We start from the raw sequence: 23,861 nt of genomic DNA on the forward strand, positions 1-23,861 counted from the left end.
TTCAGAATATGTGAAATGAACCTATCAAAGGAACCAGGAGAAATTTCTAAAAGTGGAGAAGATGGATCAGCTTTTCCCTGATTATCTCCCAAGATGAGGGTTAGCAGCAGCAGCAGCTGGAATGCTTACGCTACTTTTCCTAATGTGTGCACAGCAAGCAGTTTCACCCTCCTATCCATTTGTTGTGAAGATAAATAGATGATGCACCCAATGAATTTCTAGAACTATTTATTGTGGATATTTAACTCTGCTACCTGTTTCCATCCCTCCACCTGCCAACCTCCCATAGATTTAGCCACACCATAGAACATGGGTGTAGCCGGGGTGGGGGTAGGGCAGATGCCTCCCCTACATCAAGTAAAACAATAGAAATACTTAACTAACTGACCAATCACGTTGGTTCTGCCCCCCAAAAGTCCTGCTCCCCTAACAAAAATCCTAGCTACGCCCATGTCATAGAACAGCATGACTCCACAAGTCCCTTAATTTTCTTGATATGGTCTAGGTGCCACAGTATCACAGAAGTTAAACCCCTAATTAAGAAGAAGAGTTTGGATTTGATATCCTGCTTTATCACTACCCGAAGGAGTCTCAAAGCGGCTAACATTCTCCTTTCCCTTCCTCCCCCACAACAAACACTCTGTGAGGTGAGTGGGGCTGAGAGACTTCAGAGAAGTGTGACTGGCCCAAGGTCACCCAGCAGCTGCATGCGGAGGAGCGGAGACGCGAACCCGGTTCACCAGATTATGAGTCTATCACTATTAACCACTACAGCACACTGGCTCTCTATCTACATACCCATACACACACCCTTAAATATCCTTGTCTACTTAGAACAGAGTCCAAACCCAAGAGGAGAAAAAAATAAACAGAGACAGTCTAACCAATTCATCTGTCTTTGTTTTTAGCACACTGAAGTAATGCTCTATCCCAGAAGTCACCAACCTTTTTCAGCCATGGGCAGGTCCAGCGTCCCTCAGACCATGTGGTGGCCTGGACTATATTGGGGGGGGGGGGGATAAACGAATTCCTATGCCCCACAAATAACCCAGAGATGCATTTTAAATAAAAGGACACATTCTACTCATGTAAAAACACACTGATTTCTGGACCGTCCGTGGGCTGGATTGAGAAGGCATTTGGGCCGCATCCAGCCCCCGGGCCTTAGGTTGCCTACCCCTGCTCTATCCCAAGGATAACTAAGTGTTGTGCCCTCTACATTTGCTGGACTTCAATTCCCATCGGCCCCAGCCCACAGAACATGGTCAGGGATGATGGGAACTGTAGGCCAACATCTACAGGACTTTGCCTTCTCACCATACAGCAGAGAGAAAAGTCCTAAGGTACTTACATGTTTGTATTAGCAGTAGACGTCAGCCATTCTCCAGCTAAGCCAATGATATCAAGCCCTGTAGAGAGCTGGTTGAAAAAGCGAGGATGACCTAGAAAAACAAATGACACCATCTAAAGGAGACATGCATATTATCTATGCAACTGCATTGCTTCTGGTTCTCTGAGGTTTCACATTCTTTTATCAGTAGCCCCCCAAAAATGATTTTGCAATATGTGTTGCATAAAGTTATGCCTTCAAACTAGAAATGCTACTGTTTGTTATTGCTAGTTACAATAAGGAAACATGTTTATAATTTAGGTAGGTGGGAAATGGGAAATGCAATAGTTAACTCCATGCATTCATCTCCTCCTTTTCAGAGAAGTGTGTTAATCTAGAATGCACCAGCATTTGATTTATATGCATTAAAATTAAGTCTCAATAAATAGGGATGGATCTGTGGATCAGGTTGCTTATTGTATAGTAATTATTTCTTTACCTCTGCTCTTCTTTAAATCCCATACCCACTAATCTTGGAATAAGCACCATTATATTCAATGAAACTTACTTCCAAGTAGACATGCATAGGGTTGCATTTGTAGCCCTACAGGCAATGAATGACAAAGAGGTAGAAGCAGCTCTGGGATGCCTCATTTTATATTTTGACTGCAGTTCTATAAATATTTTAATTATTGTATATCTTCTATTATTACTAACGAATTAAAAAATATAGCAGACACCTGTCACAGCATCCCTTCCCTCTAGCGTCCTATTAGGAAAACATAATTTTGAGACCTTCCATTCAGGATGGCTGATTGCATATTTATTTAGCAGCTGATTAAAAGATAGCCAACCCGTTTCTTATAGCCAGATCATGGAAGCAAAGAGGATCCTGACCCACAATTTAAGGAGTATCTTTTGTTTCCTATTTTCAACCAATGAGCTTTATTCAAGTGACCTTCAGAAAGAAAATTAGCTTTGAAAAAGTATCGGTTTTGAGAGTGAGAGACAGACGGTAATTCAGAAAACGTATTTCATGCAAAACCATGCTGACAACCTAATGGCTTGTTCTGACACAAGTTCATAAAGCTGCCTGGTGCCCAGTAGCAGAGAAGAACACTGTCAGATCATATTAGGACTCACATTAAGGTTTGATGCACACACTCAAAAGGCCCTAGAAAAATCTAAATCTAATCACTGAACTATTTTTTCATGACTTCAGTGAAAACAGGTATTCAGCGGCCACATCATCCCTCCCTACTAGCAAGACTTAACCCAAACCTGTTCATTCTGTAAGTATTGAAAAATTAAATCCTTCATACTGTGATTAAAACAAAAAAAGAACAACTGGATTCAACTAGCAAGACATAATGTTTACTCCAAGGAAATCAACATGAGCTGGAGGAAGAGAAGAAGAAGAAGAGTTTGAATTTGATATCCCGCTTTATCACTACCCGAAGGAGTCTCAAAGCGGCTAACATTCTCCTTTCCCTTCCTCCCCCACAACAAACAGTCTGTGAGGTGAGTGGGACTGAGAGACTTCAAAGAAGTGTGAGTAGCCCAAGGTCACCCAGCAGCTGCATGTGGAGGAGCGGAGATGCGAACCCGGTTCCCCAGATTACGAGTCTACCGCTCTTAACCACTACACCACACTAGCTCTTAGTCCAAGATGATTTGATGCCCAAGGTTGAAAATCCAAATGGTGTTGCACCATGATGGCAAAAAAGAAAATATGAAAGTAGAAAACTAGTGTCAGGCATGCCCTGAACCCAGCACTCTCCTCCCCACAAATCTGATCGCCTGGGTCACCTAACTTTAGATATGACCTTTGAACTGAGGATGGTAGGCATGTCTGACTGGCACTTATAGAAACACAACAGTTGTCTTTTCAACAACCTGTTATGAAAGCAAAGCACAAGGTCCCAATCCAACTAAAGTTAGTCACATAGAACCAGGGCATTTTTCAGCCAGAATTTACCAGAACTCAGTTCCAGCACCTCTCAGGTGTGCACCATTGCCATTATAAGAGAACAAGGGAGGTGTTTGTGGTGAGTTCTGGCACCTCTTTTTCTAGAAAAATAGCACTGCACATCACTTCCACTGCAACCAACTGGACTCAGTCAGTCACAACTAATCTGTCCTGCAGGTACAAGTGCTTGCTGTGAGTTAAAGTATTCTAGGAACCTTGCCGTACAGAACTGTTGTGTGTGACGGAAAACTCGTTTCAGTATCTGAGACAAAACAACTTTTCCATTTGAACATGTGGCCCTCCCTATGTTCTTGGACTACAACTCCCATAACCCCTGCCTGTTGCTCAACAGCATATGAAAGGCCACACAAGTTAGCTCTCCCTGCATTAAATAATTGTAAAGGCTGCAACTTTACGTACTCTTCCCTAGGAGTTAAGCCCCATTGAATACAGTGCATATTAATTCTGAGTAAACATGTGTTGGTGAAAGCAGTGGACCACGTAGTATTGTTTTTAAAGGTCCCTGATCTCTCCTTGATCTCTCTCATGACAGAAAAGACAATAACTCATGATTTTAAATTATGGAAGTATTGATTTTAACTTAAATATTAGGAAATACTTTCCATCTGCAATGGGGACAAGCCATGGAGGGAGACTGTGGGATGTTCTTTCATGAAGGTAGTCAAGTAAAGTTTGGGTAACCATCCTTCTGGGATTTATGTGTATTCATACAGAATGCAGTATGAAGCTATATTACATCTGGTAACTGCTCAGCTGCGAATACCCAGGTCTTAAAGGAGTAACAGCATGGAGAGTGTGCAATACCAATCTAGCCATAGCAGCAATGTAAGGCGATGAATAGGTCCACCATGATGTGCTGCACTGTATTACCTACCCATTTTAGCTCCCAACTATCAAATATTATTTGATCCAATGGGAGCTGGTAAATCCTTCAAAATGACAGGTGGCTGAGCTGCCTCATGTGATGTTCTGTTTCAGTGCTGAGTAGCATCATGTGTGTTGGCTGATTTCAGCCTAGGGATTCTGGCATGCTCTGCTGTCATTGCACTGTGTCCCCATATGTCATAATATCTAGGACAAGGCACATGAGACTACTGCCATCTCACCAGACCAGGTCTGGGTCTGCTTATTACTTGAACCATGTATATACCACCGCGGGTTCCATGATGGAAGAAAGCAGGTTATAAATTTAAAAAGTAATAAATACTGGAGCAGAGTATGGTGGCTGTTGCCCCTTTTCCAACACCTACTCTGTGATAAAAAGTAGTTTCCAGCTCAAAAATTACTTTTGTTTCCTTGCTCCACTGCTCTTTATAAAGAGTTGTAAAAGTGCATAGGACAATCTACTCAGGCTAAGTTCAGGGCATAGGAACATCATTTTGCCCCATTCTTTCCTGAACAAGATTCCCAAGGAAGAACTTTGAACAACTGGCTTTTAAAAATAAATTAAAAGTTGATGCCCAGACTAACTGCAAGCCAGCCTCTACCTGAGCCAGGCTGTAAAGGGGTCAGGGCACCCCAAGGGAACCCCTGAGATTACACTCCAGCCAGAGTTCTTTCATAATGCACCCAAACTGGACTCATTCTCCCAACTCTAGCTTCTTTGTGCTTATCATTGGGACATCAGAAACAAAAATGAAAACGAGTCCAAACAGTAAGGTAAAGGTAAAGGGACCCCTGTCCATTAGGTCCAGTTGTGACCAACTTTGGGGTTGCTGCGCTCATCTCGCTTTATTGGCCGAGGGAGCCGGCGTACAGCTTCTGGGTCATGTGGCCAGCATGACAAAGCTGCTTCTGGTGAACCAGAGCAGCACACGGAAATGCCGTTTACCTTCCCGCCGGAGTGGTACCTATTTATCTACTCGCACTTTGATGTGCTTTCGAACTGCTAGGTTGGCAGGAGCAGGGAGCGAGCAATGGGAGCTCACCCCGTTGCGGGGATTCGACCTTCTGATCAGCAAGTCCTAGGCTCTGTGGTTTAACCCACAGCGCCACCCACGTCCAAAAAGTAGCTCATATCTAATGGCACAGCCCTCTTCTGAATGCATCACCTTAAGTATGATTAAGATCAAAGCTTCACCAAGAAGCGTGGGGTAGCCTGACTCACTACAGAAACCCTCAGCTGCTTCCTGGAAGCTGCTGGTGTAACTGCTTCATGACCCCACACTGGTCTCCTGGCCAGTTCACCTGCTATTCAGCGCCAGAACTTGCTTGCGAAACTTTGCTGATTCTGCTGGACAGCTCCCCTGTGAGATTTAAAACAGTCACACACCCCTTCTTGAAAATTACATGTAAGTTGGCCTGAGAAAAACCCATACTCACAAATGAATGGGGGAAGATTACATTTGATACCTTTATCGGAAAAGACCTGGAAACCGGAGACTCCCCTTGCCCGATGAGTTATCAGAAGGGCGGCCAGGTATTAATGATCCCAAGAAACCAAATTCTCCCCCTTTCCTTTCTTTGCTTTTTGGCATTAAATGTCTTGGGAACATAAAGAAGAAAAACTGCAAGTTCAGTGTCATTAATGCCCTCATTTACCTAATGATATCGTTCCCCCGAGATACACGCCACTTGCATTTCATCAAGTGAAAGGGATTACGACTTTTCAAATGTGCTTGTCTGCGCTGTCTACACCCAACACTACAAAAATGCCCATCTGAGTGACAAACGGAACTGCCAACAGTCTGCCTACTGTAAGCAACAAGGCAAGATTCACTTCGAAAGGAAGGGCTCTGTGTGTGTGTGTGTGTGTGTGTGTGTGTGTGTGTGTGTGAGAGAGAGAGAGAGAGAGAGAGAGAGAGAGAGAGAGAGAGAGAGAGATTCAGGCCCCATGCACAGGAAAGCACAGGCTTGCAGTCTGATCCTATAGGGAAGCTGTATGGCCATGGTGGACGGGTTTCCTTAGTCTGACAGGTAGGGCGGTGGGGTGGGGAGCCAAATTCACAGACAAATTTGAAAAGCCTGCTTCTTGCATATATTCAAGTTAAGCTGCAGGAGGGAAGCAGTGCATTTTAAAAGCATTTGGCACTGCTGCTTTTGATATGCTTCATAATATGCCCAGATATATAGACATTCCTGGAAAATAATGTAGTCAGAAATATAAGGGGGGGACGGGACGACCTTATACCCTCCTCCTCGCTCTGTAGTGCTCCTGTCAGAAGCCAGTCCCTCTGAGTTCAGAAGGAATTGCTCTCAGGAAAGTGTGCCAGCTAGGATCACAACCAGGGCCAGCCGACCTATGAGGCAAGGTGAAGCGACCGCCTCGGGTGGCAAGATCTACAGGGGCAGCAGATCCAGTCTCCAAGGAATGCACTGCCCACTGCCCCAGTATACCCATTGGAAGTTGGATCTGCTGCCTCCTTGGCAGCCCCCTGCCTAATACCACCTCCACGGTGGCTTTTTGGAGAATAGACCAGGCATTGCTGGTCTCCTCCCACCCTTGTTCCTGATGTAGATCTTTATTTCTCCCTTGTGGTTTACCCCAGGGACCAAAATGTCTTGGGCTGACCCTGATCACAGCCACTGCATGTTTATCAAAGTCCACACGTGTTCAGAAACAACTGTTTGGTCCAGACCACCTCTCTCCAGCTAACTCACACCCCAATCTTTAACATCTTTCTTGGGAATAGGCCTCATGGAAACCAGGATGAAAGGCATCAAAATTAAGTTCACTCAGTATGAGAGCATAAGACTCTTTTTCTTTCCTTTTTGGAAGTATGTGGGATAAGAGAAGTGTTTTTCTTTTTCTTTTCTTTTTTGACATTTATATTTGGCATTTCTTCCATGATGGAACTGAAGGTGGTATATACCGTATTTTCCGCTCCATAAGACGCACCTGACCATAAGACGCACATAGTTTTTAGAGGAGGAAAACAAGAAAAAAATATTCTGAACGAAACAGTGGATGTATGATTTTTGTGGTTCATGCTGTGGCCACAGACATGATATGTGATTTGACGGTGAGTTTGGGGTAGCCCAATGCAAAAATCCTGAGAATCCATGTGGAGCCATGCCATTGCTGCCCCACGAAACAGTGGATGTGTGATTTTTTGATGCAGGCTATAGCCATGGACATGCTATGTGATCTGATGGTGACTTTGGGGTGACCCAGTGCAAAAATCCTGAGGATCCATGTGCTTTTACCTCCCCCCTCCCAGACAGCCTCCTTTATATCTAGAGTCCCTTATCCCTCCCGATCGCTTGCCGATCAGCTGCTCAGCGGTTTTGTTTCAACACCCCCTTCCCTTTTTCTAATAATAAAAAAAGGCATGATCTGCTTTTCGCCCCTGGGCAATTTGGCTCCAGGGACCATGCATTCGCTCCATAAGACACACAGACATTTCCCCTTACTTTTTAGGAGGAAAAAAGTGTGTCTTATGGAGCGAAAAATACGGTATTTGGCTCCCCAGTGGTCTCTCATCTGGGCACTAGCCAGACCCAGATGCTCTTGGTTTCAGCCAGGGTGCCACAACTTGTGTGCCTTCAGACTCTGGCCTGGCAGAAGCCCTTGCCCACATACCCCTCACTTCTGGACAGAGCTCCAGGGCATTCTCTCACCTGTCCTGACTCCGTATTTCAGTGTGTCCCTGCAGTCCACCAGGATCTGCTCGAGTGACTCTGGGTTGTCAGACAGCTCAAGGTTGAAGCCTTCCATGCCCTCCAGGAGCTGGTGTGGGTGGTGGAAGTCCAGGACTTTGGTGGACCTGTCGAAGGTCTTCCTCACATACGTCAGGAGAATGTCCACCACCTCCAGGAGGAATTGCACCGTCTGCTCCTCGCCATTCTTAGCTGGTAGCAGATCTGAGGAAGGGACCGATAAAACAACAACAGCCATGTTAAGGGAGGCCAACAAGAGGGTGTGCGATATCTCTCCCCACCCCCATGTCATCCTCTTTTGCCAAGCTACTCCTAAGTGCATGTTTATTGACTGAGTACAATTATACCCTGGTTTTCCTTCAAGGAGCTCAAGGAAGTACACAGACTCTTAACAAGTCACCTGCACTATCTTCACAACAACCCTGTGAGAAAGGTTAGACTGAGAGATGGAATGAGTGGACCCATGTTGCACCTCAAGCTTTTTGACCAAGTGGGACTTTGAATCTGGGTTTCCCCAGTGGCCAACACTCTTTTTATCGTGTTTTTTTAAATTAATTTTTGGATCAGCAAAACTATACAACTAACAAGAAACAGTGCAACATGTTGTTGACTAACCCTCTTAAATGCTACACCACACTGACTGTCTTTTGCTAAAGGTAAAGGTAAAGGGACCCCTGACCATAGGTCCAGTTGTGACCGACTCTGGGGTTGCGGCGCTCATCTCGCTTTACTGGCCAAGGGAGCCGGCATACAGCCTCCGGGTCATGTGGCCAGCGTGACTAAGTCGCTTCTGGCGAACCAGAGCAGCACACAGAAATGCCGTTTACCTTCCTGCCGGAGCAGTACCTATTTATCTACTTGCACTTTGACGTGCTTTCAAACTGCTAGGTTGGCAGGAGCAGGGACCGAGCAACGGGAGCTCACCCCGTCTCGGGGATTCGAACCGCCGACCTTCTGATCGGCAAGCCCAAGGCTCTATGGTTTAACCCACAGCGCCATTGGTTAATCCAGAATAGCTCCCACTAGCATACCAATATGCAAACTTAAGACCACTAAAACCCTTCGCCATCTCTGTGCTCAAGAACAGGGTAGCTAAACAGGAAAATGGATGGAATTTCTGCGTTCTTTCAATGCATGCTTTGGGGAGATGTGGATATTCTGATCCGTGTTAGTACATACACATGTAAAAACAGGATGTGGTGCTCTGGATTATTCCCCCCCCCCCCCCAGAAAGCAAGAGTGTCCTTGTCTCCATACTCACTCTCCTCATCACTGCATCTAGGGAAGGTACCGGTATCTCTAACCTATTTAGAGCCAGGGCCCACTTAATCCCAGGGCTGTAGGTTCAAGCCCCCACGTTGAGTGAAATCTTCCTGCATTGCAGAGAGTTGGACTAGGTGACGCTCATGGCCCCTTCCAATTCTGGGGTTCTAGGAAGCTGCGCTATATTAAGTCGGACCATTGGTCCAGCTAACACCAGTATTGTGGGCACTGACTGGGAGCGGTTTTGCAAAAGAAAGAGAGAAAGGAACTTGCTGGATTTTTGCCTGTCACACAACTCTTAAAGGCACTAGATCCCTAGCTGAAAAGCAGTTGGCACACCTGTCTCAAGGCCCCCCCTCCTCCCCAGGCAGGTAACCCTTTAACTGGAGAAATGCAAGAAGTGTAGGGAAGAAAAGGATTCCATCTCAATTCTCAGAAAGGTTGGTGAACCCTGATTTAATGGGGGGGCGGGGGGCTAGCCAAAAAAGAAGTGTGGTGTGAACCAAAACACACACCACTCTGCCTGCTTTATATGACTGGGACTATGAGGAACTATGCAGAACAACACTTTGTGGCATCTTAAAAACTAACAGATTTACTATGGCATAAAATTTCATGAACTAACCAGAGCCTGCTTGGTCAGAGGTATGAAGTGTTATCCTCAGTCTGTCAGATTATATTATATATTATATTATCCGGTGGGGAGGTGGCGACGGAGGATGATGAGGCCACTTGCTGAATTTCTGCTTTTAAGCAAGCTATTAAAAATACAGGGACCCGGTCAGAATAGTTACACAGGCTGTTGCTCCTGTTGAACTCTGGCCCCACTGTTTTCAATATTTCCTTCCATACTCAAGAACAGAACAAAAATAACATGTGTCTGATGGTAGAGCTTGAAGCCCACAAAACCTTGTGTTGTGATAAATCTAATAGTCCTCAAGGTGCTTCAGGCCTCTTTTTTGTTTTGCGACAACAAACTAACACAATTGTCTCTCTGAAGAGCAAGTGTCTTTGAGCATGTACAGAGTGCCTTTCCTGCATCACTGGGCAACTATAAACTATCCCCTTGTGTGTTGGTGGTTTGGGGGCAAGGCTTACTTCCAGGAAGGTCTGTGCCTCTCAATGTTAGAAATTACTGAGCTCTTTCTATTTCAATCTCCCCTCCCCCACAAAAACCCCACTCATTCAAATACATTTATCTTACATTTGTGGTGCATTAACAGCTTGCTATATGTTTTATATCTTTGGAAACCACCCACAAGCATGAATATAACTAGCTTTAGTGCATCTTTGCTTATATATATTAGTTGAAGGCTCCTACTGTGTGGATTCAGATCTGTTGATTGCAATGTGTGTGTGTGTTTCTGAAATTCATAAATTTAACTCCACGTGGCAAGCGATCTGAAACAGTCTTGAATAATTAATGTCTACACCTTTTCAGAGTACATGTAGAATCATGACTGTGGTCTTTCAGCAGCTTCTGACCTACCTAAATGGTAGCTATTGTGGGAAGCAGCTTCTTGGACACCGAAAGCACATTGCCTGCTGCAGTCAGAGGCTACAGTATGACTGGCTGAGTTTACCATTTTATAAGTTCCTAGGGCCCCAATAAAGGGAGAGGAGTACAGGAGAAGTGGATTGGAGGTAAAGGTAAAGGTAAAGGGACCCCTGACCGTTAGGTCCAGTCGCAGACGACTCTGGGGTTGTGGCACTCATCTCGCTTTACTGGCCAAGGGAGCCAGCATACAGCTTCTGGGTCATGTGGCCAGCATGACTAAGCCGCTTCTGACGAACCAGAGCAGCGCACGGAAATGCCATTTATCTTCCCACCAGAGTGGTACCTATTTATCTACTTGCACTTTGACGTGCTTTCGAACTGCTAGGTTGGCAGGAGCTGGGACCGAGTGGCTCAAAAGACCACCTCCAGCCCTTGATTTTACATGTTGCTCTGTAGGAGCTCTCCTTGGTGCTGAATTTGAATTCAGCTTCGTCAAACCCTGAGCTACACGATCTGCATGCATGACTCAAAGCCTGAAACGCCTGAAAAGGAGAGGAATGCCTATGCTTTCGTACAAAGTGTGTTTCCTTTCACTTCTATGGAGTCATCACAGCACTACTGTCACGTCTCAGCTTAAGTGGGGGCTGCTAGCTAAGAGCCCTGCTGCACCAGAATTAAAGCCTGCCTAGCCTAGTGTCCTGTTACCAGCAGAAGTCTGATCGGGCAAGTGCCCCTGGAAGCCCATATAAGCAAGTCATGAAGGCAACACTTGCCATACACTGTGTACCCTCCCCCAGCAACTGCTGTTAATGTCTCTGCACACGGAAGCTTCATATAGCTATGGTGGCTGACAAGCCATGAATTTTGTCCAAATCCCCACTATTATAACTCCATCTAAAGCTGTTACGCTAACCCCACTTACCTGGGAGTAAGCCCCCTTGAATTCAATGCAACTCACTTCTTAACTGGTGGTGGTTAAGCCAGTGGCCATCACCACATCTTGCGTCGGTGACTCCAATACATTAATAAACTTGGGATAGATAAAGACTTTCTTTTGCCTGTATTGGTGATTCTCCTGTCAATCAGCTTCAGTGGACGACTCCCATTTTAAGTTGTGTGAGAAAGTGTGTGTGTATGTGTGTTGGGTCAAGGGACACTTCTCTTTCTTCACTCTGTGCATAATTCCCCATCAGCGCAATCCCAACCATGTCTACTCAGAAGCAAGTCCTACTGAAATCAACGGGGTTTACTCCCCAGAAAGTGGAGTTAGGATTGCAGCCTTTAAATCTCTATGGACCATCTCTCTCCTCCCCCCTGTCCCCCCCTCAAATATTAGGGAAGGGCCATAATTCAGTGGTGGGACATCTACTTTGTATGCAAAAGGTCTCAAATTCACCCAGCCCAGCATTCTCCAGGTAGGGTGGGAAATATCCCCTTTCTGAGATCAAGGCCAGCCAGGGCAATCACTGAGCTACCAATGGGCCAATGATTCTCTTAAGCAATGTGCCAGTATCTTTAGGAGAAGGGCTATAGGTTGAGAACTGTTTTTCATTAAGAAAGTCTCGTGTCCAGTCCTCAGCATCTTCAGGCTGAAACGCTGAAGTGCCCTGCTAGTTCAGTGCAAGAAGCACTGAACTAGATGGACCAGTGGTATGACTCAAGATCAGACAACTCAACGCTTCCCCTTTCCTTTTGGGAAAGGAGCCCCTGTTAGTGGGAATGTGCCCTACCTGGGAAAGAAGAATTAGCAGCAGGAAGAAGAAGAAGAAGAAGAAGAAGAAGAAGAAGAAGAAGAAGAAGAAGAAGAAGAAGAAGAAGGAGGAGGATTTATTTACCCCGGGCATAGAGGTTTGAGAAGTCCGTCTCAGTCCTCCGGAACCGGGTTTCCTTCTCGCTGTTCTCGCAGGCCAGCAGGTTCTTGGAAGATTGCCTTTCCTTGAGCGCGCTCACCAGCCGGCTCTTGTCTTCCAGGCTGTTGTTCCTTTGCAAGAACCCTACATCGTTATTACAAGGCGGACAGGTCAGAGGAGGCTTGATCTCGCTTCCCAACATCTTGGCTTAGCAAAAGAACCACCGAGCCGCTCAGGAGAGTTAGCAGGGAGGGGAGAACGAAGGAGACCCTACGTGCTGCTGATAACCCCACCCAGCAAAGCACCCAGCCACACCTGCTCCCCCCACCCCCCCAAACTGGTTCCTACTTTGCCAGACCCCACCGCCCGTTCCCGCAGTGGGGCTGGTTCTAAAGGATCTCCCCTATCGAGGTCGGAGAGGGAGAGTATTTATGGGGAGAGACAACTCGCCCCGAGGAAAGAGCGCTCAAAGGACATCAGCTGCAAAAAGCCAGTCAGGCAAGAAAAAAGGACGGGGTGCGGGGGGGGGGGTGTGTGTGACCGCGCGCGCAATTTTTCGTCATTTAGTACAATGGCAAATCCTTGTTAAATCGATAGGACAGATGCCACTCCTCCAAAAGAGAGACAGGAGGGGAAAGATCAGGACGGAGTCAATGGCATCCTGGCAAGAGGCCCCCACCTCGTCCCAACTTTCCTTCCCCAGCGTGGAAGTTTTGTGGACTTCAGGCGAAAGGGGCCCCGTCCGGACTGCCTGGACTGTGATAGGGGCCATGAAGGGCCATCGAAGCCAAGCAAACGAAGAAAGGGTTTGTTTTTTGGAATACCAAAAAAATAACCTCTCCAAAACAGCAAAATCTGGGAAACGCACACCCTCGCCGCTGCTTTTAAGTCTCTCTGGTTTCGTAGTCAGTCCTGGAACACACAGCTGGACGTGAACTTCACAGTTTTCGGAAGTGATTCCCACTGCAGTCATACAGGGGTCTGTACGCACTAAGCGCAGAATCCCGACCTCCCTTGGAAGGTGTGGCCTGCAGTCTGGCTTTTACTTATCCAGGGTACACCACCACCAGTGAAACCGACCCCATATGAACCACCTTGGACCCTGTGATCCTCATCTGAGGCTTTTGTGTGCTTCCTCCACGAAAGGCAGGGAGGGTGGCAACAGGAGAACAGGGCCTTTTCTGCAGTGGCTCCCCCTTTGTGGAATGCTCTCCCAGGGCGGCTTGCCTGGCGCCTTCATTATGCACCTTTAGGCGCCAGGCGAAAACGCTCCTCTTTAACCTAACCTTTGGCTGATTAAACAGTCTATGACCTTTTAAAGGCGTTTGTGGGAGGGTGTGTGTGATTGGTTTGCTTTTGTTTGGTCTTATTGTTATGCATTTTGTGTTCTTGTTTCCTAATTCTATGTGATGAACCCTCCTGTGACCTTGGGATGAAGGGCGTATACAAATTTAATAAACAACAACAACAACAACTACTCCTGGAAGGTGGAGGAGTGTGTGGCGGTGCTCGTTTTCCAAACCCAAAAACGCAGAACTGCGAAAGGTTCAGACACACAGCTGGAAACGGTTGTTCTTATTTAGAAGCCAGTTGCATTTATTTCAAAGGCCGATCAGCAGCGCTGTTCAAATCGATAGCATTCAACCTACAGGAGAGATATTGCGGAGGTGTCTATCGGACGGTTTAACAGTAAAGGGCCGCCTAATTCTCTAAGTGTCTCTGAGACCCACTTTTCTGAATAAAGCTTTACTTCCATGTTAAGCTGCAACCCTAACCCCATTTACCCGAGAGTTGCCGACAAAGGTCTGTATAGTTAAAGCTATGGTTTTCCCAGTAGTGATGTATGGAAGTGAGAGCTGGACCATAAAGAAGGCTGATCGCCGAAGAATTGATGCTCTTGAGTTATGGTGCTGGAGGAGACTCTTGAGAGTCCCATGGACTGCAAGAAGATCAAACCTATCCATTCGGAAGGAAATCATCCCACTGGAAGGACAGATCCTGAAGCTGAGGCTCCAATACTTTGGCCACCTCATGGGAAGAGAAGACTCCCTGGAAAAGACCCTGATGTTAGGAAAGATGGAGGGTACAAGGAGAAGGGAACGAAAGAGGACGAGATGGTTGGACAGTGTTCTCGAAGCTACCAACTTGAGTTTGACCAAACTGCGGGAGACAGTGGAAGACAGGAGTGCCTGGCGTGCTCTGGTCCATGGGGTCACAAAGAGTCGGACACGACTAAACGACTAAACAACAACAACAAAAAGCCCCACTGAATTCTCTAGCACTTCTTCCTTCAGGGCAAACACGGTTAGGATCGGAGCCTTAGCATAACAAAGGAGCGCAGCCTCACTGAGATTTTTTCTTCCTTGTTGCTGGAGGCATCGATTTAGGGGAAAGGTCCGTGACCCCCCAAAGCGGAGGAAAATGAGTGTGTGGGGGGGAAGCTCAATCCTCATCAAATGTGCTCTGAAACTGAAATGAGTGCGGCGCTTAGTACTGCGCACGCTTTGCCAGGGAGCGAGTCCCACTGAGATTGGACTAATTTCTAAACTAACAGGCACATAGGACCAGACTTTAGGATGTGGCACCCCTTCAGGAAATCTAGTTCGGCGCTCGCGCCCTGAAATCCACGGCGAATGCGCGTCCGTCGGTCCCCGGCGGCTGCTGATTAATCGGTCAAAGCTTCCCGGCTCCAGTCAGACTCTACCCCCGCTTTCCGCGTTTGCTTTTCGTTGCCATGGGAACAGATGCCCTATTATGCCTGGCTTCAATGGGACCACCTCGGAGGCTAATCTATATGTTGGAAGGCTGCGCTCGCTTCACATCCTCCGAAAGAGAATTATTTCCTTCGTGGGAAGGGGCGGGGGTAGGGGGCGTGAACGAATGCGTCCCCCCCCCCATCAGTTCGTCAGTATTAAGCTCGCAACCCACATAACTGCCATAGATTTCAACGCAAACGAATTCAAAATAAAAGGAGAACGACCTCTACTCTTGTTTTTATATAACCTTAAAAAAAAGAGACTTTCCGAACAGGATTCTCTCATCAGTTTGGTTACTTTTTTTTTTTTTAATTAAGACATAAAGATAAAGATCATGTTTAAGGCTCCCAGTCTTCATTCCAGAATGGAAGAATAGTATAAAGATCTGTGCGATATAGCTATTAATGATAAATTAACATGTGCCATTAAGGTAAGACGGGGGATATGCAGGAGAAATGATTTTGAGGAGATATGGAGGGTGTTTGTAGAATTTGTAGTTAAAACGGAAAGGGGTCAAAATCATCGCAAGAAGTGTTGAAATTTTGGGACGTTGGATAGTTGCAATGGAATGGTCTCCGGGAAAGGGTGCACATTTTTATTCTTATTTATTTCTGATTATTACTTTTTTAAAAATCTATAATCATAATAACCATAATCAAGGCTTCCAATCTATGCACACTTCTACCTAGGATGAAGCCACTTTCAGCATAGTGCGATTTACTTCTGAGTAAACGTGCGTAGGCTTGCACTGTAAAAGAGGGATGGGGAAAGCTCCTCTGAGATCATAAATTAAGCCATAACGAAAGTTAGCTCCTATTCAGAAACGTTTTAGGTGCAAAGAAACCCGATGGAGGAGCAGGACACCCCACTCCTGGGAAACGTTTAATCCGAAGCAAGTCCCACTCGTGAGCGTAGAATGGGTGGCCCTGAGCCTGTAGCTCAGCGGCAGAGCCCCTGCTGTGCATCCAGAAGGTCGTGGGTTCAACTCGCAGCATCTCCACGAAGGGGATGGGAAAGAGCCTTTCCTGAAGTCCCAGAAGGCCGCAGCCAGCTCGTGTAGACAAGACAGAGGAGGTTAGATGTACCGATGCTGTAACACGGAATAGACACTAGCATTGTATGTTTCTGCCCAAACAAGGGTAGGGCTATTGAAAATAATGGGCGTTAGGTTAGTTAGTAGACTGGAGGGTCTACTCTGAGCATAGCTAGCAACCATCAGGCCTGATTGGAACCAAGTGGTTGCCTTCTCTGCTGTTGCCTTCCGTGGGGAGCCCTTTGCACGGATCCCATAGCTTCCTTCGAAGAACTGCGTCGTCAGTCGAAGAGGAAGACGTGCGTGCAAGTGCCGGTGCGGGAGGGGAAGCCCCCCAAAGCAGTCGCTATTTCTGTCTTCTCCTGTCACTCTGACTCAGGCTCACGATTTTGGGACGCGCTTCCTTTTCTTCCGGCTCACTCAAGCCCTCGCGGTTCCTTCCTCGTGATGACAGCCAGGCCTCCCCCCTCCCCCCCCCCATTGCAAGGAGTAGCCCAAGGCAAAACGTCCCGCTGACTTCAGTGGGAGGCAGGGGGGGGCGGGGGGGGTTTACAGAAAGGCACGTGTCAGCAGGCGCTCCCTTTCAAGGCGAAAGCACACGGTGCCAAGAATAAACTTGGGAGGTGTTGCGTCTTCGCTAAAGCGCGCGCGCATCGGACCGAAGAGAGGGGGGAGCTTGCTTTTTTAAATAACATTTTCAGCCGAGGAAGGCTGCAAAACGTGACTCCACTGACTCATCCACCAGAGGTCCCCGCTTGTGACAGGCAAACTCCCGCAATCTTAATTTTAGATTTCTGCTCAAAAAGCGAGAGAGGAACGAATGCGCCGCATTTAGCAGCGATCGGGAAGCTACTGGTCCTCCCAGTGTTTCTGGACTACAACTCCCATCCACCATGACCCATTTGGCATGCTGGCTGCAACCGATGGGAGGTGGAGTCCCATAAATTTCTGGAGGAGCCACAGCTCCCCTAGATCTTGCTCTAAAAGCGGTCAGAGAGGAATTCTCCCCACAAAGTGACTGGGGAAACCCAGACAGATAAGCAGAGTATGGATAAAATAATGCTAATACTAATAATAAAGCCCTGGCAAAGAGAAGCTCAAGATCACCCCGTGAGTGGGGAAATTGAACCTAAGTCTCCCCCTATTTATGTCTTTCCAAGTTCAGTTTAGGTTTTTTTGGTGCGTAAAGAGACAGGAAGGGGTCGCTGTTTTCCAAAGAATACGGTTCCATGAGTGCGCGTGTGCTCTGTGTGTGCGCGCTTGATGCACTGGAGAGGACATCAGCCTTCTTCAATTCCAAAAGCACTGAGCTTGCCAACAACTGAAAGAATGATAACGGGGGTCCCTTGAGCTGAAGCCCCCACAAAGCCTATTGGAATGGGGTTTGGCCTTTCAGCAAAGGATTAAAATGTGGAGCAACGCGTGAGCAATGGCATCGCGTGGTCGTGGCTATAAAGAAGGACGCAGGTGGCGCTGTGGTCTAAATCACTGTGCCTTTTGGGCTTGCCTATCAGAAAGTTGAGGGTTTGGACCCCCGCAAGATGCTGAGCTCCCGTGGCTCTGCCCCAGCTCCTCCCAACCCAGCAGTTGGAAAGCACGCCAGTGCAAGTAGATAAATAGATATCGTTGCAGCAGGAAGGTAAAAGGCATTTCCGTGCGCTCTGGCTTCCCTCAAGGTGTTCTGTTGTGCCAGAAGCGGTTTAGTCCTGCTGGCCACATGACCCAGAAAGCTGTCTGTGGACAAACGCAGCTCCCTCTGCCTGAAAGCGAGATGAGCGCAGCAACCCCATAGTCGCCTTTGCGCTTAACCGTCCAAGGGTCCTTTAACTGTTTACCTATAAAGAGCCGAGAATTCAGCCAAAGTCAATCACTCTCAGATCACCAATGGACTCCAGGAATTAAAGGGGGCTTCACTTCGTTAGATCGTGGCCCTAAGAATTTAGTAGACCCGTCGGTCTCCTTGAACAAGTGGCACAGATAACAGGAGCGTCCCTGTCTGCCGCATTGGATTTCTTCTGTTTCTCCTTGGCGAGGCTTACTTGATAACCATCAACTGTACTAGTTGTGCAATTCTTTCCGTCCTTCGGTGCATCCAGAAAGGAGGGCGGGAGTCCAACGCTGCTCATTTCCAGAAAAGTTAATTAAAACGAGATCTAGCGGGGCCTGTCTAGAGCCAGCCAGAGCTGGCCCTCCCCTTTCCTCCTCCCATTTAAAGATTTAATCAGTTATTCTTGTTTTAAAAAACAAACCAAATTGAACTTCTGTGAGGATGATGTATCAGGAAATCTTCAGCTAATAAAGTTAACCAGGTTGCTGCATCCACGCGACGTTGAAGTAATAGGTACAAATTGGGCAATTATTTTACAGTAGATTGTCTCTCCCTTCCCCACTCTCCTAGAAGGTAATTCGACTTGATCTGACGCTACTGGGCATATAAAAGGAAGCCAATTATTTTCAGGGCAAGATTTAAAGGCCTTAGAGAAATAGTATTAAACTACTGAGAGGCATAGTTATAGAAAAATGACAATTTGTGTGTTTGTGTGAGCGAGCGAGCGAGCGAGCGAGCGAGCGAACGAGAGAGACTCTTTAAACACAGCTCATCCCATTCTGGATTCGAACATCGAAAACTATAAGGTGTTTATTTAAATAATAATACTGCTCTATAGTCAAAGGGAGGGCTATGAATTTTGACTACTAGACCAGTCTGTCTCCATTGGGACCACAGGACTGGGTTGCTCATAAGATAGAGCGGAAGCAGGAAGCATAGTTTCCCCTTTTTTAAACGTTTCCCTTTTTAAAAAAAGGCAAATTCCCTTATTCCGAATAGGGTTTCCCTTAAAAAAGGGGGAAAGTTGACAGCTATGGCAGGAAGGAATAACAAAATCCCAGCTCCACTATAGCGCTCTCTGACAGACCGCCCCCTAGCTTAAGGTCTCCATGGACCACCTTTGAGAGCAAGCGACCCAACCTTCCGCAGCCTTTTCGTTTTCGACCTCGCTCTATTACAGCGGCCGTGAGGACTAGAAACGAGAGCGACTGCGTTCTATAGTCCGCCCACCCAAGAACCACCGCAGAAATTTTGTGAATGTTCTACTGAAGCCTCATTGGATAAATCCGAGCGCGGCTCACATTACATAAAGGAGAGCATAGCCAATTAGGAAAGGAGTCCTACTTCACTCTGATTGGCTGATGGGGAAGGGCGTTGGGTTCGCTTCTTTCTAAAACAAGCAGCGTATTCCTTCCGGCTGCGAGTTGGGTCTAAGAGACAAAGGAACACGCAACAAAACACCAAAATGGAAGAATGGCAACAAAACGATTTGAATACTCGAATTAAATAACTATACCGGGAAAACAAGCACTGGGGGCAGCAGAGAATAAATTACTTTCCACTCTGATTCGCCTCAGAATAGAGAAGTTTCCCTAGACTTTCTGTACCTTTGAACATAAATTGAACCTGGCATTTATTTCCATTGCGCATCATGAATGAATGCGAAACACCGAAACCGACCCAAGGGCACAAGCTTGGATGGTACTGAAAAGTTTTAAGAAATTAAACTTGCATAAAAGGAAACAGTTTTATGGGTCCTGCTTTCGTAAATACTGTTCAGGTCGAACGACTGCAGTTTACCTGGTTTGCAAGTTAACGGATTTATTTATTTATTCATTTATTAAACCAATGTATCCACCATCTCACAGGAAGTAGTGTGTGGCCTCTATGCTGCGTCCCACTGGAAGTGTTCTCTGCTTTGTTCCTAGAGGGTTTTCAAACCTAATCGCTACCGTAAAACGCTTTCTATTAGTGTATAGCTTCTGGGATGCACTGTGGTAACTTTTGCGGTAGTTTTAAGATCTCTGTGGTTTCTACTGGGGTGAACAGAAGGGATATGTGTTGTGTGTTTCTTTTATTTTTCTTGCTTTGGACACTTCCGAATAAGAACTCTTGTGTCCTTCGAGAACTTCCCTAACTAGGTGTCAGAGTGATGTACCAAGCGGGGAGGGGCGGTTCAAATCTCCTTGACGTCTTTAGGGGACAGGTGAGATATATAAAAATACAATATGGCCTCATGTTCCCTGTTCTGTTCTGTTCTTTGGCACCATCGCGTTTGGCAATTCTTCATCCTGCGCGCATTTACTTAGGAGTGATTTCCACGGGACGCAGCGCGACTTATTTCCCTGAATAAACATGCCTAGGCGTGGTCAGCATCGATCAAGCAGCACAAATCCTAAACCCGTTATATTTGGGGAAAATATATCCCGCTGGATTTCGGTGGCCTTTCTTCCCAATTGTGCGGCAATCCTTTGCACTCTTACTTTGGGATAACAGCGCAATTCTAAACATGTCTCTTCCCTCAAGAAGCAAGTTCCACTGAGTCACAGTTCCAGGTAAAGGATTGCAGCCACCTAAGTCACACCGAGTTGGCGGTCGCAGTCTTGGCGAGACGCCCCTTTATCCAGACTTCGCGTCCCTGGAAACTCCACGGGGAGAAATCGGAAAATCCGCTGAAATCAAAAGAAGTTGAGGCGAGGCCGCTTTGCATTTACTTACTTATTTATGTGAATAACTATTTTCAGGGTGCGATCGCCCCCGCCAGGGTTTGTAGGCGCTAAAAGACAGTCAAGGCAAGGCAAGGCAAGGGAGCAGCGCTGTCTGACAACAAGTGCTTTCTCAGAAGTAAATCGAATTCTGTAGGATTTGATCTCAATTCAGATCTCTGAATGACTTCGTCCCCCTGGTGGGATCCCGAGATCTCTTGCCCCTCCCTCTTTTTGCAGACACCAAAGGAGCTTGAGGAACCGGGATCCTCAAACAGAGTTGCTAGTTCTCAGGGAGGAGATTATAATTCACCGTAGAGGTGAGGAACCGGCAGCCCTCCGGAAGTTGATGGACTCAAAAGCCCATCAGGTAGTACGGTCAATGGATGATGGGTGGATGTTAGGCTCCAGCAACAGGGAGCAGTGCAGCAAGTTTTCCAGGCCTGGTTTATATAATATCTCAAACGGAAAATCATGTATCCACGGGTGGTGTGGGCGCCGGGAAAAAAAATGCGAATATTCCTGAGCTTAAATACAGTAATTTTCTTACATCTTCTGCCTTTCCGGTTAGACCAAGATGCACAGCATCACCTCCATAATAATTTATTCACAGCTGGCTTAAAAAAATAATAATCTTCAGTCCGCTTTTTAGTTAGGTCTGCCTTTCGCGAAAGTTACTTCGGCGTTGCACAGACATCTGGGTTAGGTGCCTCAAGTCCGGCGAGACCCTTCACAACTCTGGACAAAACGGGTGATTGGTCCCCTATAAGTCGGCACGTTTTTGCTCCAGGAAGCATCCGCCAGCCAGCGCCTGCCTTGAGAGACCATAATACTCGCTTTGATGGGCTGGCTAATTAACTGATCAATCGCGCAGGGTAATCGACTTGAAAGTCCTTAATGGCCCGGCAACCGGCGACGTTTGGAAGCGTCAGACGCAACGAAGGGATTTACACACACACACACGATGAAAATTTGATTCCCAACTGTGAGAAATCAGACTCTTTTGAATTTAATATGGAAAGAATTAAAGTGGATCTAATTAATCTGCGCAAACCTTACCCTGCCCTTTCCGCAAAGGGAAGCCTGAAACCAACGAACAAATCTAACAGCGATCAAATGGCTGCAACTTAAGGAGGTCCCGTTGTTTAAAATTTCTAAAGCAGCTTAGAAATGCATGTATTTTATTAAGTGGGAGGATGCAGGCGCGCTCAACCCCGCCCAAGGAAAAATAATAAAGAAACGCTGGCCACAAAACACTACCACCAACGGAGACTTGGGACACCTTAAAAACTGCTCTAAACCACCAGCTGGACTTTGCGGCTCAGTCCAAAATGTTCTATAAGCTGCAGGTCTGGATTTAAAGCCTTTAACAGCTCGACCGGTTTGGGGATCGCGCTGTTGCCCACCGTGCTGCATTGACAACGGTTGTTGGGGAGAGCGCGCAGTATTTCTAGCGGTCTGTATTTGTTTAGTGGCAGCAGAAGGGTTGCTCCTCCATAAACCCCGGTAGTCTAGCAACCAGAGGCAGCGGCGCGTTACTTTATCAGTTCTGCTTGCCGAGCTAAATTAAAATGATGATGAAAAAACCCTCGCCGCTCCAGCCACTGAAGGGACCAGCAAGGAAACGGCCCATTAAGCCCAGATCAGGAGCTATTTATAGAAGAGGAAGAAGTTAATAGCAGTCCTTGCTTCGGCTCCAAGGCAACCTCTGCTGGGCTGGAAGGGTTAAAGCAACCTCGGCGCTGGTGCTTTTCAGACGCGCCTTAATTCCGGCTCCAAACTCCCGTGTGTTTCCTTCGTCTTTAAAATACACCACCACCCTCTGGCATGCTGAAATATTAGTGAAAAACGTGTGAGTGCGTGCTTGCCTGCATGCAAGTGGATGTTTAAGAGCACACACGTGATTTGATGAAAGCGCTTCTCTCACAGCCTGATCCTATGCGTGTTTACCCAGAAGCAAGTCCCTAACCCGAGCCTTACTCCCAAATAAGCGCGCAAAGGGCTTCTGTTGAAAGGCCGGGAGTTTGTGCGTATTTTCCTGGGGAGTAAACCCCATGGTGTTCAGTGCGGTTTTCTTACGAGCAAGCGCACACTGGACCGGGCTATTGTTAAATGCATTTAAAACCTCGAAAAGCAAAACATGGACCAAGGTATGGCTGGGCTTAGGCGTCCCCGCCCCCCTTCTTTCCTAGGCGTTATAAAGAAATCTAAAGAGAGGCAGACAGTCTCGTTATCCGCAAATGAATCTCTTGCTGTAGCGGGTGCAATCTGACGGCATATTATTTGCTCGCCTTCCTCCTCCCTTCACTTCAAGACACCCGAGCGCTCACTGGCTGCCAGCCTCCTATCTCTCGGACGCAGCAGCCTGACGAATGGCTCTTTAATAAGGCTCTCGTTAATCTTTCTCCCCCAGGAGATCCGTATTTTCTGGGCCGATAAGGTTGAAAAATTTCAGACAGTGAGATGTGGCAAAGCAGCCCCAACTCGCTGCCTGGCAAGCGCTCCCTTCCTCCTGCTGCTCGCTCTCGCTTTCGGTCGTGCGCCGCCGCCACACCCCCTTCCCCAGCCTTCCTCGACGGCCCCCGTTTCACAGGGTCGCCGCAGGGAGCTGGATACCCGGAGGCTTCAGGAGGAGTTACCCCTTTTGTGGTGGGCAGGAGGAGCAGAATTGCGGAGATGCCTTCTTCCTAAAGCTAGCCCTGTTTAATCTACCAGCTGCATCGCACGCGCAAAAGGACCTGCAGTTCTTTTTGGGCAGAGGGTCTCCAGTCCAAGGGACCTCTTGCAAATGCACACAGGTGTCGCGCTATCCATCTGCTAAACGCCCATCTCGCTTCAAATGCCCTGGGGGGAAAAAGGCCTGTGGTGTATTTCCAGCAGCCGCAGTTGTTGTTTTCTAGCACCAGTAGGTCAATTTAACGGGGAACCAGTAAATTCTACCTCCAGTTGCGCTTTGCCCTGGCTGCTGACGGCCTGTGCTTGCGTCGGACAGTAGGTGGCGCAAGAGCC

The 23,861-nt window shown here is 47.1% G+C and overlaps 1 protein-coding gene across 1 annotated transcript in view; it reads right to left on the reverse strand.

The window, feature by feature from the left end:
* The window catches only part of LOC308458351 (glutamate decarboxylase 1), a 69,754-nt gene that overhangs the window by 38,113 nt on the left and 7,780 nt on the right, over positions 1-23,861 (reverse strand). The window contains exons 4-6 of the mRNA XM_080973332.1: positions 12,516-12,674; positions 7,881-8,123; positions 1,352-1,442 (exon numbers count right to left, since the gene is read on the reverse strand). Coding sequence (XP_080829458.1) covers positions 1,352-1,442; positions 7,881-8,123; positions 12,516-12,674 — 493 coding nt within the window. The remainder of the gene's footprint in view (positions 1-1,351; positions 1,443-7,880; positions 8,124-12,515; positions 12,675-23,861) is intronic.

Source organism: Podarcis pityusensis, assembly GCF_964106645.2.
Source record: "Podarcis pityusensis genome assembly, chromosome: 1".
NCBI classification, from domain to species: Eukaryota; Metazoa; Chordata; class Lepidosauria; order Squamata; family Lacertidae; genus Podarcis; species Podarcis pityusensis.